Source organism: Saccopteryx bilineata, chromosome 10 (assembly GCF_036850765.1).
Source record: "Saccopteryx bilineata isolate mSacBil1 chromosome 10, mSacBil1_pri_phased_curated, whole genome shotgun sequence".
In the NCBI taxonomy this organism is placed as follows: domain Eukaryota; kingdom Metazoa; phylum Chordata; class Mammalia; order Chiroptera; family Emballonuridae; genus Saccopteryx; species Saccopteryx bilineata.
The window spans coordinates 9,280,379-9,297,630 of record NC_089499.1 but is presented as its reverse complement, the minus strand read 5'-3'; the positions used below and the strand labels follow the sequence as shown (position 1 = coordinate 9,297,630).

At 48.1% G+C, this 17,252-nt stretch overlaps 1 protein-coding gene across 2 annotated transcripts in view; it reads left to right on the top strand.

The window, feature by feature from the left end:
* SACM1L (SAC1 like phosphatidylinositide phosphatase) overlaps nt 1–16,790 on the top strand; it is a 51,691-nt gene extending 34,901 nt beyond the window's left edge. For both annotated transcript variants that reach the window (XM_066245985.1, XM_066245986.1), the window contains exons 12-20: nt 1,106–1,185; nt 4,388–4,486; nt 6,166–6,304; nt 8,359–8,428; nt 8,543–8,615; nt 9,641–9,734; nt 9,852–9,944; nt 11,001–11,058; nt 15,031–16,790. In XM_066245985.1, coding sequence (XP_066102082.1) covers nt 1,106–1,185; nt 4,388–4,486; nt 6,166–6,304; nt 8,359–8,428; nt 8,543–8,615; nt 9,641–9,734; nt 9,852–9,944; nt 11,001–11,058; nt 15,031–15,167 — 843 coding nt within the window. In that variant the 3' untranslated portion in view covers nt 15,168–16,790. The remainder of the gene's footprint in view (nt 1–1,105; nt 1,186–4,387; nt 4,487–6,165; nt 6,305–8,358; nt 8,429–8,542; nt 8,616–9,640; nt 9,735–9,851; nt 9,945–11,000; nt 11,059–15,030) is intronic.
* The last annotated feature ends 462 nt before the right edge of the window (nt 16,791–17,252 follow it).

Here is a 17,252-nt window from a genome sequence, read left to right as displayed (position 1 = left end):
GCCCCCAGTCTCTGCAGATTGGTTCTGCAGAGCATTCCTTCACTGATTAGCTAGGCTTTCTCTGGGCCTAGGAATCAGTCCGAGCTGAAGGTTTAAGGTCTTCTCAGGACTTTTTTTTTTTCTGAGCCTGCACCTTACCTGGGTATGCATGTGGCTTTCCAAAATCCTCCTTATATTTGGCTGCCTTTTTTTTTTTTTTTTTTACAGGGACAGAGAGAGAGTCAGAGAGAGGGATAGATAGGAACAGACAGACAGGAACGGAGAGAGATGAGAAGCATCAGTCATTGGTTTTTCATTGCAACACCTCAGTTGTTCATTGATTCCTTTTCATATGTGCCTTGACCGTGGTGCTACAGCAGACCAAGCAATCCCTTGCTTAAGCGAGTGACCTTGGGTTTAAGCTGGTGAGCTTTTTGCTCGAACCAGATGAGTCCGTGCTCAAGCTGGCGACCTCGGGGTCTCGAACCTGGGTCCTCCGCATCCCAGTCCGACGCTCTATCCACTGTGCCACCGCCTGGTCAGGCTATGTGGCTGCTTTTTAATGTCCTAATCTCCCAAAGAAAATGACCCCCACTTCTCATGCAGGCTTAGAGAGTCTGTTTCCTGTCTCCACCTGAAGCCTTTTGCCATAGGCCTCTGTTGGTTTCTAGTCCTCTTGTGGCTTTTATGAGCAGTGTCCACCACCTTCCCTGTCTGTGTTAGGAGTTGTGCAAGATAGACAATGAGTCTATCCTTTAGGTCAGAACAAAACAGACATAATACTGTGCAAATAAGGTCTGGTCCGCTCCCTCTGGTTTGAGGAGGGGACCTGAGAACCAGTTATCACTGCTTAAGACTAAAACCATCCCTGTACCAGGAAGGGTGCAGTGGCAAGGGTAACGGCAAATCGGAATGCCACAGAACTGTTCTGTGCCTGTGAAGATGGCTTTTCCTTGATGAGATCGTTTCTTCATTGCTGGAAACCTTTGATTGTTTTCCAGAGCTCCTATAAAGTAGGCCCAGACAGCTTCTGGTTTTTTCAATGTTTTTGTAAGGGAACAAGAGCTTGGAGCTTCCTAGTTTTGCTGATGTCACTTAAAGCTATAATGTTTTTAATTTTTTACAGGTTAACCAGAAGGGCTCAGAGAAGCCACTTGAACAGGCATTTGCAACAATGGTGTCTTCCTTGGCGAGTGGAATGATCAGGTATTGACTAGAAATCCGTGGCAGGTCTTTTTGGGTTAGCTGTGCACTTACATATACACACAGGTGCGTAGATAGTATGTGTTATATATTTCATCAACATACCTTTCAGCTTTTTTTTTTTTTAATGCTAGATCAAAGCATAATTTTGTTGACATTTTCTTTGGTATAATATCTATTGCAGAAAACTTCTTAATAGTTGAGTTTTAACTTGAATTTTATAAAAATTTAGTCCCTGATTAAGCCCCTTTAAGACTTTATTTATTGATTTTAGAGAGAGGAGAGAGAGAAAAAGGAAGGGGATGGGGGAAGGGGAGGAGCTGGAAGCCTCAGCTTATAGTTGCTTCTCATGTGCCCTGACCGGGCAAGCCCGGGTTCCAAACCAGCGACCTCAGCCCTCCAAGCCCGTGCTCCACCCACTGTGCCACCCCAGGTCAGGCACAAACCCCCTTCTTGAGGCTTTGTGTCACTATGGTCCCTGGGTCACGAATTGCAGTTCCTCCCGAGTGCCATGTGTGGTCTGTGCCCCCCCCCCCCATGAGCTGGAGCGCTTCCTTTGGCATGGTGGCCATGTCTGGAGCAGCGGCTTTGCCCCTCCCTGAAGTCCGCAGGCAACAGTTGCAAACTCGGGAGCCCTGTCAGAAGAGGAGGTTCTAAGACGTCAGCAGTTACCCCTGGAGAGGTGCAAGGCAATGAAGCCGCCCATTCTGGAACTTTCCGCAGCAGGAACTGGGGCAGGCGGGGGAGCTATACTTTTGAGAGGAAGTAATCACAGATATTGGGGGAAAACTTTCCAAAGAAATAGCACAGAGTTACTTTGTCAGAATTTATTTTAACCTATGGGAAATCTTAAACATACACAAAAATGGAATGATATAATGAAACTTTGGAGGAGAATTTGTCTATTTTGTCTCATTCAAAAGCTCTAGCAAATTCATACATTTTTGCCGCCTCGCAGTGGAACCTTCCCAGACACACCATGGAGGATGCAGAGAAGGGATTGCTAGCCAGGTGTGCCCCCAGGTCCTCAGGGGACTTACTCAGAATATCCTCAGACATGAAAATTAGAATCTCTGGGTTTGGAGTCCAGCATGTGAATTCTGGAAAAAGTCTGTGTGCTGACTCCTGTTGACCCCTGGTTAAGACTCTCTGCCCTAGCCCTAGCCAGATAGCTCGGTTGGTTAGAGCATCCTCCTGATACGTAAAGGTTGCCAATTCGATCCCCGGTCAGGGCACACACAGAAACAGATCGATGTTCTGTCTCTCTCATTCCCATCCTTGCTCTCTGAAATCAATAAATTAAAAATACTAAAAAAACAAAACAAAACGCTCTGCCCCGAGGTTTCCCTGGGTGTGCTGGCCTCCGAGTGGCCTGGAGCTGGTAGCAGCAGCTAACTCTGAGAACTTGAGGCCTAAGTCAGAGTCTGAAAGTACACCCAGGTGTTTCAGAGAACTCGGGGGCCAGCTACTGCTGAAGGTGAGCACCCCAAGCTGCTGTCATCTCCCCCGTGAGCACTGACGACCACCAGACGGCGGAGCATGTTAACAGTGTACCTGATAGCTTTTTACTTCATATATACGTATTCTGGTAGGGTTAAAAGGGAAGTCAAATGGTAGATTTATTGTCATCTTTCAGGTAACAAGTAGAGAGTCACTTTTAGACGTTAGTTTACTGATTGGTTTTTTTTTGGACCATCGTTACTTTGAGTAATTAAATAGAATAAGTTCGGGGTTCAGTGAATGACCAGAAAGAGGACAGTCCCACGCTTGCGCTTCTGAGGCGTGGTGGGGCATGTAAGCAATGGGAAGTTACTCTTCTGGAAACTGGATGGAAAAATGAGGTGTTCAAGGTGACATGCGTCTAAGGTTTTCTTCCTAGAACTTTGGAAGAAGTCCAACTGCTTGACTGTTGTGTTCAGCAGTAAATTAATATATTTAAAATAGTGTATTATCAAAATAAAGTTATGTAACTCATTCTTAGATGATTTAAATGTGATTTTAGAAGGATAGATGCTTAAGGGTCCAAATACATACTTTGCTTAAATTCTTTAAACAAATCTAGAATATTATGCCCAGAGCACTTCAAAAGTAACTGTCACACTGTCACTTTTATTGGAGCTGTCATTGAAAAAACCTCCCCCCACTTCCAGGTCTTCCAGTACCAAATCTTTCAGACGGCTAAGCTCTGTTTTCATACTAACATCTGGTTCTGTTCTGACTCCTCACCTGCGGTAACTGAGGAGGCAGGAGCCCCTCGCCTGACCTGCTTAGAAGCCCACGTTCACGTTTCTTGATGCCCCTCAGTCTGTCGGGGCCAAGTGTGCCGCGCGAGAGCAGGCACTCTGGAATTTCCTTCTGCAGGCGAGCACAGTGTCCTCCCAGTCCTCCCACTTTGTGACTCAGCTCCGTCCCTGAGCGGGACGCTGGGCAGGAGGGGATATGTGAGCTCACGTGTCCGTGGTGCTCTGGTCCTCTGCGTCCTCCCTCCCTCCCTCCCTTGACTTTGGAGTTGGTTCATGCCACCCCCCCACATGAAAATACCCCCAGCGGTATTTTTCAGCCCCGTGGTATGCCTTCTTCACCATTAAATGTGTTCTGACATTGAGATGTGTGCCTCTTAAGTATCGGTAGCTGAAAATCACCCTGACAGACGGCAAACAAGACCGTTCTCTCTTCCACGTGTGTGTGGTGTGTATGTAGCCTTGGTGAAGCGGCGTTTTTGTTAGTGTGGTCAGTAACTGAGCAGCGTGGGGACCGTCCTGCCTCTGTTCTCACAGCCCCTGGTGCACAGCAGTGCTTCTCTAGCTAGCCCGTGGGGACCGTCCTGCCTCTGTTCTCACAGCCCCTGGTGCACAGCAGTGCTTCTCTAGCTAGCCCTCCTCGGGCTGAATCGAGTTTGACCATTTCGAACGTTTTAGTCAACTCGAGGAGCAGTAAGACAGGCCCTAACCTGCGCGGGGTCGAAAGTAGACGATAACTGTGTTGCCGGGCCGCGATGGGCCTGTGAAGGCAGGCGTGTGCGTGTGGCCTCTCGGCAGGGAGTGAGCACGAGGCGCAGGCGTGTGACCGGGCACACTAGAGGGAGGGTTTCTGCCGTCCCCAGGACGTCTGGGTGCTTGCTGTGCAGAGGGCGGTCGCTGTTCAAGTACTGTCATGGGAGAAGCTGGGTCACCTTTGTCGGTTTGAATTTCTTCTCTTTTGGTAGATATGTTGCCTTTGACTTCCATAAGGAATGTAAAAATATGAGATGGGATCGGCTGAATATTTTACTGGATCAGGTAGCAGAAATACAGGATGAATTAAGGTAAGCGCTTCTCTTCCCTGTGGAGGTTGTGGGAAGAGGTCTGTGTGTATATTGGCCAGACTTACGTGTTATCTAGTAGACTTACATTTCCCTGGGTTGACAGCACTTTTCTATATTATCATTTTTTGTATGATTATTTTTATTTTTTTTTAATTGAAAAGATGAGACTTCATGATTTAAAAATACTTTTAAATTCTTAAAAATGACCCACAACAGTGTTTATATATTTTTATGAATTATCCTTCACACGTGTATAATTTACATAACTGAAGGTAGTTTACTGTTTCACAGCAGTTGCTTTCACGGCATGTTCTGCACAGATTTGCGTCACTAGGCCCCCCCCCCCCCCCCCCCGTCGTGGTGAGAGGAGTGAACGCGCCTGCGCACTGGGACACCGTGCCGCGTCGGTCCTGTGCGCTCCTTCCCGCTGCGTGTCTGCTTTGTTTCCTCGCCCCTTCCGCCATGAAGGACTGTGCTGCTCTGACTCCCTCGGGGTGTATATAGTGCTACTTCTGTTCAATTATTTCTTAGAATAAATTCTTGAGAGTAGAAATTAATGGAGCAAAGGATCTAAACATCCTCGTGGTGCTTCCTGCGCCCGTTTGCCGTGTTACTTACGGTATTGGTTCACAGGGTACTGTACTCTGCACCTGTCAGTCTTGACTTACTTTGACGCCAGAGGAAGGAATCTATAAGCCATTCTAACAGTTTGTTTTGCCTCAACTAGTCAGTATTAACGACTGTTCCTGACGTGCTGTGCTGCACACCCTCTTGCTCAGCTTTGGAAGTACGCTGTGCGGTCTCATTTACGCCTCCAGCAGCCTGGTGGTGGCGCTGTCACTTCCGTTCTGTAGATGGAAAGCTTCCGCTCTGAAAGTGGAAATTACCTATTTCAAGCTAGTGAGTTGCCTGAGGAGCCCAGGCCAGCAGACCAGTGCCTGCTGTCAGAGTTCATGCACGTCACCTCCGCGTGCGTGTGTGTGGTCAGGTTTTCAAGAGCGTAGTATTATCTGAGCAGACGGTTGAAAATATAGGAAACACGGGGACTGGCGACCATGGTTGGCTCCCTTGTAGACATCGGAATGGTTAAGGGGAGAAAGGGAACCTGATTTTCAAATACTCTATTAGACCTTACAAGTCTTGTACTGTTGGCTTATATTACTCTTTTTAAGAAAGGATTTTAAAATGTTTTTAATGCACAGTATCCCACCCTTGCTTCAGAGATTCTTACTCAGTTTATCTCAGAGCCTGCCACCTTCATTCTAAACAAACAACTCAGGGAATTCTGACACAGATAGTGCAGGGGCCGGGCCTCAAGCAACCCTGACATGTGGGACATGGGCAGGATAATGAGGTCAGATGAAACCCTCTCCTGGCCTTGGGGACACATGGGTGGTGTCCATAGCGACCGTTGTCATTTCCCAACTCAGCTTCTTCACATCTCAGGGGTGAAATGACCTGAGACGCTGTGGCTGTTTGGAGTGGGGAGCTCTCCTGCCTGGGCCCTTTGTGGTCTTTCTGGTCCCTGCTAATCAGATACACCTGGATCATGCATTTCCTGTCTGACCTTTTAATTTACTGGTTTTAATAACGTTATTGATCAGAGGCCTGTGTTATTGAGGTATGTCCTTATAGATTTAATTGACTTCTATGAGAGTGTTTATACAAATATGTTTTAGTTATTTTATAGTGGACTCTACCGGCAAGGTGGTGACGAACCAGGAGGGCGTGTTCCGCAGCAACTGCATGGACTGTCTGGACAGAACCAACGTGATCCAGAGTCTGCTCGCGCGTCGCTCGCTGCAGGCCCAGCTGCAGGTGCTGAGCCGGTTATTTTTTTATTAACTAATAGCAAACAGTTAAAGAAACTTCATCTTTAAAAACCAATAAAAACCAATAACATAAGGCCCTGGCCGGTTGGCTCAGTGGTGGAGTGTCGGCCTGGCGTGCAGAAGTCCTGGGTTCGATTCCCGGCCAGGGCACACAGGAGAAGCGCCCATCTGCTTCTCCACCCCTCCCACAGCCAAGGCTCCATTGGAGCGAGGATGGCCTGGGCGCTGGGGATGGCTCTGTGGCCTCTGCCTCAGGCGCTAGAGTGGCTCTGGTCGCAGCGGAGGGATGCCCCGGATGGGCAGAGCATCGCCCCCTGGTGGGCGTGCCGGGTGGATCCGGGTCGGGCGCATGCGGGAGTCTGTCTGACTGCCTCCCCATTTCCAGCTTCAGGAAAAACAAAAACAAAAAAACAAAACAAAAAAAAAACCAATAACATAATACGGTCACGTTGCCATCACCTTAACCCTGCTGCTCACTTTGTTTTTGTGTCTTGTGTGTGTGTGCCCGGCTGCATCGCACCCTTTCTTCTCACCCTAGTTGCCTTCAGTTGTACTATAATTTGCTAAGCCATTTGAGGTTGCCACATTTTGGGCTTAGAAATAACACTGTAGAGAGTATATCTGTGGATATTATTGTTAACTTGGACTCTTTCGGGTTAATTGCTAGAAGTCCTGTGACTGGGCAAAAAGGAATAGGTATGTTGCTTTGCAGAGGGGCCATGTCAGTAAGTGCAGTATCTCAGCGAACCCTTGCCAGCATTAGATGGTCTCACTTAAAACTGTTTTTCTATTTCAATGGTACAGAGTAGTCGGTGGTTTTTATCTGCGTCTCTCTTTATGACGAAGGGTGTTAGCTCCCAGGTACAAAGCTTCTGAGGCAGTTGTGCTTTATACTAAGACGATGCTGTTGTGACAAATAGATGGAAATGTTTCCTTCTGTTTCTGTTTGGTATTAAAAATATGTAAGTGCAACTGATCAGACCCCATTGGCATTTGTGGGAAGGGGCAAACAAATGCATTCCAAACGCTTTCCCACTGGAATAGTCACCATTCAGCTTTGTTCATGGTGGTTTTGTGGTACCCAGGGAGGAAGTGAGGAGGAATTCCTCCCTTAGGGTGACTTGTCCTTGAGCCCTAAAGGAGCACATGCCCAAGGTGTGGGTTCCCTGTGGGAGCCTTCTCTAGTTCTCTGGTTCGTGTTGGGCGTTGTGCTTGTGAGCCTGCTGAATTGACTTCAGAGTCTATTTTTCTGTAGCAACAATATCAGTAATGGTTGTGTCTAAGGCTGATGAACAAAAACCTATTCAACTGGGTTCTTTAATGTGCATTGAACTGTTTTCCGTGATAAATATGGTGTTACGAAGTCTGAGCACGTTCAGGGGTCTTTGGATGGGGACCTCTCTGGCATCGTGGGTGTCGGCTAGGGTGGGCACCCTGGTGTGCCTTTCCCCTCTTGATGTACTGTGTCTGAGGCAGAGACACTGAGATGGAGCTTCTCAGAGGGTAGAAGGTCAAGGGTCCATGGCAAGGCCCGAGACAGCAGTTCTGATCCGTGGCTAGTGAACTCAAGGGGGGTGGGTCCATGGAGCATGCAAGATGCCCGGGAGACCCCTGAGAATTTGTGCAAAGGGCCGTGCGGGTGTGCAGTTTGCGGGGAGATAGGTATGTGGCATTCATCCATTTCTCAAAGGGTCCCTGGGTTAGGGGTAAATCTGGGGGTGAGGAAGCCTGGGTTATGGTGGGTTGTAAGGAGGGGAGAGGGGTGAAGGGGCAGAGGAAGGAGGAAGCTCTCGCTGGACCCCTTTCCCTCTCCCGCTGTCCTGCCATGTGGGGCTCCGGGAGGGGGCGCTGCAGCCCAGCCTGGGCGGGGGTGGGGGGTGGGGGTGGGGGGAGGCTGGTCTGCTGGGACTTGTTATGCAGAGTACGCACCTCCCACCTGCAGCCAGCAGCCTGACACAGTTTGAGGACTGTTAGCTTTTTCTTCTGAATCCTGGCTGCTGAAATCTACTACACGTAATGTGGGAACTGTTCTTATTTCAGAGACTAGGTGTTTTGCATGTGGGACAAAAGCTCGAAGAACAAGATGAATTTGAGAAGATTTACAAAAATGGTAAGTATTTGCTTTGATAGAAGCAAAGTTACTCAGATTTTGAAATGTTATTTTAGATTTAGAACTCTGGTTGTCATTTCATCATCATCAGCTGAGTTTTACTCTTTCTCACAGCCTGGGCTGACAATGCAAATGCTTGTGCCAGACAGTATGCGGGAACTGGTGCCTTGAAGACTGACTTCACCAGGCAAGCCATGCTTTTCACTAGCATTCCAGACAGGTGCTTCCCAGATCCGGGGCGTGAGAGCCGCGGGCAGAGTCCAGATGCCCGCAGCAACACGAGCAAAGCACCGGGCCTGGGCCTCGTTAAGACAGTTAGGACAGGTGGGGCAGGGTTGCCCGGAGACCAGAGCCCTGGGTGCCTGCTGGGGGCTCCCGCCTCCCTGGTGGGCGTGGGGCATGGGGCGGGCTGAGGCCCATGGTCTTCAGTTCTCAAATGTACCTTACCGGTCGGGCTCAGCAGGTGAGGTTCTGCACCTCTAAAAGCAGCCAGGCCATCGTGCTGCTGCTTCCTGGGGCCGCACTGAGCAGGGGAGGGGCGAGCTTCTGGATTTGTTACAAATGCGCTTGGGCTTTTTCCCTGCTGTGTAGATTTCCTGGGAACAAAATGAGATTTCTTAGTCTTTTCGCTGTTTCCTACACTTAACCTGGACTTCGTGTTTCGCCTTTTTCTTGTCTTTGCAACTGGAACTGGCTGTTTTTCCCCTGTGTGCCTAATGTGGTGGTGTTTTAGAAGGAATACCTATTTGTTGGATCTGCTAGTGGTTTCTTTTGTGGGGCATCTCCTTTATATTTTCAGGGTTGATTTTTAAAAGCTTTGTACCTCTCATCTCCATATCACATACTTATTGGTCACTTTTTCTCACACTATAAAACAGTGTGAGCCCTGGCTGGTGACACAGTGTTAGAGCGTCATCCTGGAGTGCCGAGGTTGCTGGTTCAATCCCAGAGTCACCAGCTTGATCCCAAGGGTGCTGGTTCCAGCCCCCGTCAGGGCACTTATGAGAAGCGGTTCGTGGGTGCACAACTAAGTGGAACAATGAATTGATGCTCCCCCCCTCCCCCTCCCCCTCCCCCTCTTTCCCTCCCCCTCCCCCATCATCTCCCTCTTTCTCTCTCCTCCCACTCTCTCAAAAAATGAAAATAAATAATAAAATAGTAGGGGAATTTAATATGCAAATGTGTAACTCAGACATCCCGTCTTCCGACCAGGACCGGGAAGAGAACGCAGCTGGGTCTTCTGAAGGATGGCTGGAACTCCCTCGTGCGGTATTACAAGAACAACTTTTCTGATGGGTTTAGACAAGTAAGCTTGGGCTCCGTTCTGGTTTCGGTCATTAGATGCCTGCGTCTTTTGTACTGTTCTTCAATAATGCTGTCACACCTAACTTGGGAGTTAATCATTTTCTTCTTTCTGTTCTAGGACGCCATAGACTTATTTCTTGGGAACTATTCAGTGGATGAATTAGAATCTCACAGTCCTCTAAGTGTCCCAAGGGATTTGAAATTCCTGGCTGTAAGAAACCTTTATGTTTTTCAAGTTGTTAAAAGCATTGTCTCTGAAGGTGTAGATGGTGGCAGCTCCCGTGAATTAAGACATCATACGTTGTTCTAAAGGGAATAGAATTACCTGGGTCTCCCCCAGCAGATCTGGGGAGGAGTAGAGAGGCTTCGGAGTATGTGTTTTCTGTCCAGATTCTCTCTTGCACATGCTCTGAATGTGCAGACACACAGCCTACGGAACGGGGAAGGCGTCTGCTTTCAGGAAGACGACACCCCCCTATGGTGAGAGATTGCTGGAAGCAAACTTGTACTTGGAAGGCAGAGCACGGGCATAGATCTCAGCCATCGCAGGCTCGCGTCCCGACACCGCCGTCAAGCGAGTATGGCGCTGAAGTGAGCCAGCCGCACGGAGTTTTTGGCGTCCAGCGCAGACAGAAGTGTGCACTGGGCTGTAGTCTGTTAAGTGGGCAGTGGTGCTGTGGCTAAGAAAGCACAGTGTATGTATCTTAGTTAAAAAATACTTTATTGCTGAAAAGGCTAACTAACCGTTATCTGAGCCTGTAGGAAAATGGCCCTAGATGCTTGACAACAGGGTTGCCGCAACCTTCACTTTGTTTAGGGGAAAACAAAGGGGGGCGACTGCAAAGCCCAATAAGGTGAAAGGCAGTAAAGCAGTGTGCCTCCATGGTTTTGGTACTTCTCTACCTTTTTGACTTCTTTTCACCAGACTTGGCAGGTGCCTCTCTGAGCCCCATTCCAGTGGGCGCTGTGTCCTGGAGGGCAAGGGAGGCCCAGTGTCCTGGGTCCACGTGGGGGCCGCCTCCCTCCACTTAGTACCCGGTTTGCAGCAGCATCCTGCTTCTCAGAGCTGATAACCAGTCTGAAGGTTGGGGCAGCTGTGATCGAACCCCTAAAGAGGGGTGTTTTGTCGGAAAGAGACACCTGTATGTTAGATGGCGGGAGAGTTTCCTCTGTCTCGGGAAGGGGAGTGCGCACAGCCCGTCCTGCGGCGCCCAGCTGGCGTCCCGGCTGACACCCAGCTGACGGCTTCTCCCGTTCTCTTTTCCAGTTGCCGATCATCATGGTCGTGGCCTTTTCGATGTGCATCATCTGTTTGCTCATGGCAGGTAGGTCGGCTGCGTTGCACACGCTGTGTTCGTGTCGGGAATGTGGAACCCCTTGTACAGCAGCCTGAGTTTCTGGGTCTGCTCACCACTTGAAGTTCGGGAGTAAAATGAGCAGACGAGGTTAGTCCTGATGAGTCCTTAGATGTGACCAGGGGAAAATAGGTATGTCCTCAGTAGCTTCATCAATGGTTTTTCAGATTTTTAAAAAAATTTTTTTTATTCATTTTAGAGAGGAGAGAGAAAGGGAGAGAAAGAGACAGAGAGAGGGAGAGAGAGAGGAGAGACAGAGGGGGGGGGAGGAGCAGGAAGCATCAACTCCCATATGTGCCTTGACCAGGCAAGCCCAGGGTTTCGAACCGGCGACCTCAGCATTTCCAGGTCGACGCTTTATCCACTGCGCCACCACAGGTCAGGCAGGTTTTCAGATTTTTTAAAACATTTTTTTCTTTCCAAAGTAATGCATAGTAATTATGGAAAATAGAGCTAGGCAAAAAGAAGAAAATATTAATTATCACCCACCTTCCAGAGATAAGCTAAACTACTCTTAACATGTGATATTTTAATCTTTATAATTGAATGTGATTTTTTTTTAAGTTGAGATACACGTTTTTTGTGATTTTTTTTTTCACTGAGCAATATAGACATTTCCCCATGTTCTTTAGTTTTAAGAACTGCAAAATATACCATTTATGGATGTTTAATTTATTCAACTACCTATTGGACAAGTAAATGATGTTAATAATTAATAAATTAATAAAGTACTTATTAAATTTAAATATTTTATGAGCAAAATTGCCTAAGAACTGAGCTAATAGGTCTTTACTGATTTTTTTTCTCTTAAGTATTTTTTTATTTTACTGAGTTGTTAAGCACCTAAGATTCAAGTATCTCCCTTGAGGGATATTCAGTGCTCTGGGATGTGGGTCTGCGACTGGGCTGTGTTGTCCTTTTGAAGAGCAGCCAGGCGCCCTGGGGGGAGGCAGCGCCCTCCCTCCGCTGGTTCTCCCTGAGTTCCTGGGCTGCCACTCCTCCGCCCGGTGCTCCCCTCCTCCGCCCGGTGCTCCCCTCCTCCGCCCGGTGCTCTCTTCCTCCGCCCGGTGCTCCCTTCCTCCACCCGGTGCTCCCCTCCTCCGCCCGGTGCTCCCTTCCTCCGCCCGGTGCTCCCCTCCGCCCGGTTCTCCCCTCCTCTGCCGGGTGCTCCCCTCCTCCGCCCGGTGCTCCCTCGGCCTGGTGCTCCCCTCCGCCGGGTGCTCCCCTCACTGCAGGCACTGTTCAGATCACCCCGAGTGTTCCTTGGTTCCCCACCAGACTCTCCTCCTCTCTGATTGCCTAGCACTTCGTGACGCTCTCATGTAGCGAGTCCCTCCTGTAACTCCATCGTCATCCAGGACGTCTGTCTCAGCACTGGTGTCCTCTGTCGCCCGCCCCGCCCGTGCGTTTCTCCGGGTGGGGGAGTGAGCTGCACCCCCTCTTTCTGCTGGACCAGCACCTTTCCCAAGGCAGAGCCTGTCCTGCCCCTTGTGTCATCTCCTGTGTCCGGGACAGGAAAGTCCTCAGCAGAGTTTGCTGAGTGGACGACTGTGTCACTGCCCACCACACACAATGTCTGCTGGCCTCCTGCAGGGGGCTCAGCGCCCGTTTGTCCTAACCCCTCAGCAGTGGCGCTCACAGCCCTGGCAGGGCCGGCCGTCTGTGGTTACTCTGGAGCAGGGCTTAGCAGACTTCTCTTGAGCTGGCTAATGAATAATTTAGACCTGGTGATTGCATATGATCTTTGTTGCACATTGTTTGTTTTTACATCCCTTTAAAAATGTGAAAAGCGTTCTCAGTTCATAGTACAAGCACAGGCTAAGGGTTCAAGGGCACAGGGACCGCTGTGTGGCAGGATTTTGTCCTGTGTCAGGTGTGGGGGCGGGCAGGGGACAGGACCAGCCAGTTGGATTCTCACCACCCCTCAGAGGCCCACGCTGGACTGTTTACTCCCTGGACGCTCGAACTTCTTTCTGTACAACATTGGGGGGCACCCCACTGGGATTAGTTTGTAAACAGTTTGGCCTGTTTTGTGCTTTCTTGACTGTGCACTCACGTTCCCCTGTAGACCCCTCCGGAGAGCACCAGGCCGAGGTCGGCGCTCAGCCTGAGCAGGTGGACGGTTGCTTTGGGGAGGGCAGGGGGCAGGGGACTGCGTTCTCCTTTGCCAAAAAGAATTTTAAAACTCAGAGGTGTGAAAATTAGCAATCATGCAAATGTTGATGTTTTTAAGTAAAAAGAGATTGGATACTGTGGATGGTAACATATCATTTACTTGTTAAGGAGCTTGGCGATGTTTACCTGGTAATGTCCAGCTTCTAGCCCTACTTGGGTTTTTCAGAGACACCTGACCGCTCACCAGGAGAAGCGTGTCTCTCGCGGGTGGTGGGCTCTGCACACTTCCCCGCACAGAGGAGACCTCTGTGATCGCAGACGGCAGGTGACACTGGGTCCAGCTCCTTCGGGGGTAGAACAAAGCCCATCTCTGCCCAGGCCCACTGCTGACCTTCCTGACTCCAGGGTTCAAAAATGCACATTAGGCCTAACCAGGTGGTAGCGCAGTGGATAGAGCGTTGGCCTGGAATGCTGAGGACCCAGGTTCAAAACCCCGAGGTCATTGGCTTGAGCGCAGGGTCACTGGTTTGAGCCCAAGGTCGCTGTCTTGAGCAAGGGGTCACTGGCTCAGCTAGAGTCCCCGGTCAAGGCACATATGAGAAAGCAATCAGTGAACAACTAAGGTGCCGCAACTATGAGTTGGTGCTTCTCATCTCTCTCCCTGTCTGTCCCTGTTTGTCTGTCTCACTTAAAAAAAATGCACATCAGAAGAGTTGTGTTACAGATGTTATTAAGCTAGATTATTGAGTTCGACACTTTAATATATAAGTTTTCTGACATGTATGTTTTGTAAAGTTATTTTGGTGTAGATATTTTGATGGTGGCTAATAACCATCATAGGACTGTGAACTAAAACTGCTAGACATAGTTTCTTGTAATAATAAAATATGTAAGCCTGACCAGGTGGTGGTGCAGTGGATACAGCGTCAGACTGGGATGCCGAGGACCCAGGTTCAAGACCCTGAGGTCGCCAGCTTGAGCGCGGGCTCATCTGGTTTGAGCAAAGCTCACCAGCTTGGATCCAAGGTCGCTGGCTCGAGCAAGGGGTCACTCAGTCTGCTGTAGCCCCCCCCCCAATCAAGGCACATATGAGAAAGCAATCAATGAACAACTAAGGTGCTTATATATATATGTATATGTGTGTGTGTGTGTGTGTGTGTGTGTGTGTATAAGCCAAAAGTAATTATTTTTGTGTGATATAACATGAAATAGTTTAGTCAATTGGTTCTCAAAGTGTGGCCACTTGACCAGCAGCGTTAGCATTATCTGGGAACTGGACAGAAAGCAGAGTCTCGGGCCCACCACAGACCTGCCAAACCAGGAAGTCTGGGTGGGGCCCAGCTCCATGGTTATCAAGCCCTGGAGAGGATCTGAGTGGGAGAACTCCTGGAGCCCCCTCACGTGACCGATTCCTGCGTTTTCCTGTGGATGTCTTCGTAAACTTAATTTTTTTTAGAGAAACGGGAAGTGAGTGAGCGAGCAGCATCAGCTTGTAGCTGCACCTTAGTTGCTCATTGCTTGCTTCTTATACGTGCCTTGACGAGAGGCTGGGGTGGGGGGCTCCAGCCGAGCCAGTGACCCCTTGCTCAAGCCAGCGACCTTGGGCTTCAAGCCAGCGAGCGACTTGAGTTTTGAACCTGGGACCTCAGCACCCAGGTGGATGCTCTGTTATCACACCAATGGGGACCATCTTACTGCTACCACATCTTACTGCATCACCGCTGGTTGGGCTGTTTGTAAACTTTTAATGTCAGGATGGGGTGAGTGGCTGAAAGTTGGCTCTGGTATCAGTAAATGACTTATCAACTCTTTTTTTTTTATCAACAGGTGACACTTGGACAGAAACCCTGGCCTATGTGCTCTTTTGGGGAGTTGCAAGCGTTGGAACCTTTTTGATTATTCTTTACAACGGCAAAGATTTTGTCGATGCTCCCAGATTGGTCCAGAAAGAAAAGATAGACTGAGTTTGTGTTTGTGGAAAGCGGCTTGGCTTGGAAGATTCCATTTTGCAGAACTGGAGTCTTTACTGACCCGCTTTCCACATCAGCCTGAGGTCTGAAAAGCCTTTGTCTGAAAGCACACCTTGTGCTCTGTGTGGGGTGAGGACTTAATCTGGGTCTGGGCTTACTGCGTTGACAGTCTCTGCTGTCTGGACAGTTAGTTATAATTTGAAGCTATTCTGTAATTCACACGTAACCTGAATTCAACTCACAGAATGGGAGGAGTCTACTCGTAAATCTGATCAACTATTGCAGAATAAGTAATATATATATATAAATCTAGCTTCTTCCATTATTTAAAACAGTAAAATTATTTTTCTAGCTCACTTTCATTATTGTCATTATGGAAGGCAGTCACTGTTAGCAGGCATACCTTTCCACCCATCTTTGGCCTTTTTTTAAAAAAAGCTTAATAATAAGCTAACTCTGCTATGTTTATAAAATGTGAGTCTTTTACATTCATCAAGTAGTTTGACAGAACGGCCTGTGACTTCACGGTGGAAGAGGAGAAAGGGGCCCAGTGCTCTTTGGAAGTTTCCCTTGGGCTGCCTGGTGAGTTCAGCTTAGTTTAGGTGTGATAAAGCTCAGATACATTTTATCTTTTTTAAAAGTTGTAAATGAAATCAGGAATGTAAAGTCTCTCTTATGCTAATGGTCCAAAGCTGCCTCTTGTGTGAGGATTGCCCCAGTGTGCAAAATACCCTTGTTGGTCGCTCCTTCCTCCTGGACGTTTTGGTCTTTGGGCTCCTTCGTGCGGACGGGAAGCCCCCAAGAGGCTCTTGTGCTGGTCAGTGGTGCACGTGGAGCCAGCGGCTGCTTTTCCACGCACGGGACTCTGAGCGGCTGCCCTGTCGACGCTTCCGCTCGCCACCAATGATTGTGTCTGAAATGCAGTGCTTCCGGACAGTGATGTCTCCAAATCAAGGACCAACTGCAACTTTAATTTATGTGTAAAAACAAACCTGAGAAATAGGCTTTAGAAGCTGTGCATAGGTCTAAGTCGGACTGTATATTCAACTGTAATTATGAGGTTTAAATATTAGAACAGTATGTGAGGTAGTCTAATCGCCACTGTCTTCAGACAGCTCAGTTAAATACTGCTATAATACTTGTGTTGTGCTTGAACATACTACAGTTTTTTCAGTGCTATCTTGTTTTCTTTACACATCTCTAAAAGCGCCTTTATTTCACCATAACCTTTTATTTCCCAACATTTTTTATAAACCTTAATAAGAGCTGTTGCTTTTAGAAACTCTAAAGGCAACGATATCTGGAAAACCTGTAGCTTAAAAAAGTCACTGAAACTCAGTCATTGAAAGTCACAATAGGGTAAGTGATTAGACCTACTGTTCAAAAGATGAACACTGAAACTTAGTTCCTGTCTGCTGTAACGTGATGGGCACTTCACACAAAGAACTAAATCCAACCACCACGACAGAGACCGAAGCTGAGCCGCTGGCGGCTGCTCTGCAGCGAGTGGACTACTGTTGCTGTGGCTGATGCTTCAGAACCTAGCGGTGATTTTATTTCTAAATTCATGTACTGTACAGCCGTATGTGGAAATAAAATGTCATATTTTCTAACTACTGTTGGTGTTGCTCCTATACTTTGTCTTAAAGGACTGTCCGTCCATTTTAAGAGTTTTTAACGTCTTACAAAGCAGTGCCTGGTCACTATAGAAAAATTAGGCAATATAAAGGAACAAGGAATTTAATAGCTTCTGAAACCCCACTTTCCAGTTATGATCACTAAAGAAATTGTGTTTAGCCCTGGCTACTTAGCTCAGTTGGATAGAGCGGTGTCCTGATACACCAAGGTTGCAGGTTCGATCCTGGGTCAGGGCATATAGAAGAATCAGTTAATGAGAGTGTGTGAATAAGTGGAACAGATTGATGTTTCTCTCAAACCAATAAATAAAATAAAAAATAGAAATTGTGTCTATGCTTATAATTCTTAGTTACAGATAAAACTAGGCAAATATTTAATAATGTCCATAAAAAGACATCCTCTGTCCCTCTACCTCCAGATTGTAATTGTTTTTCAAAATGA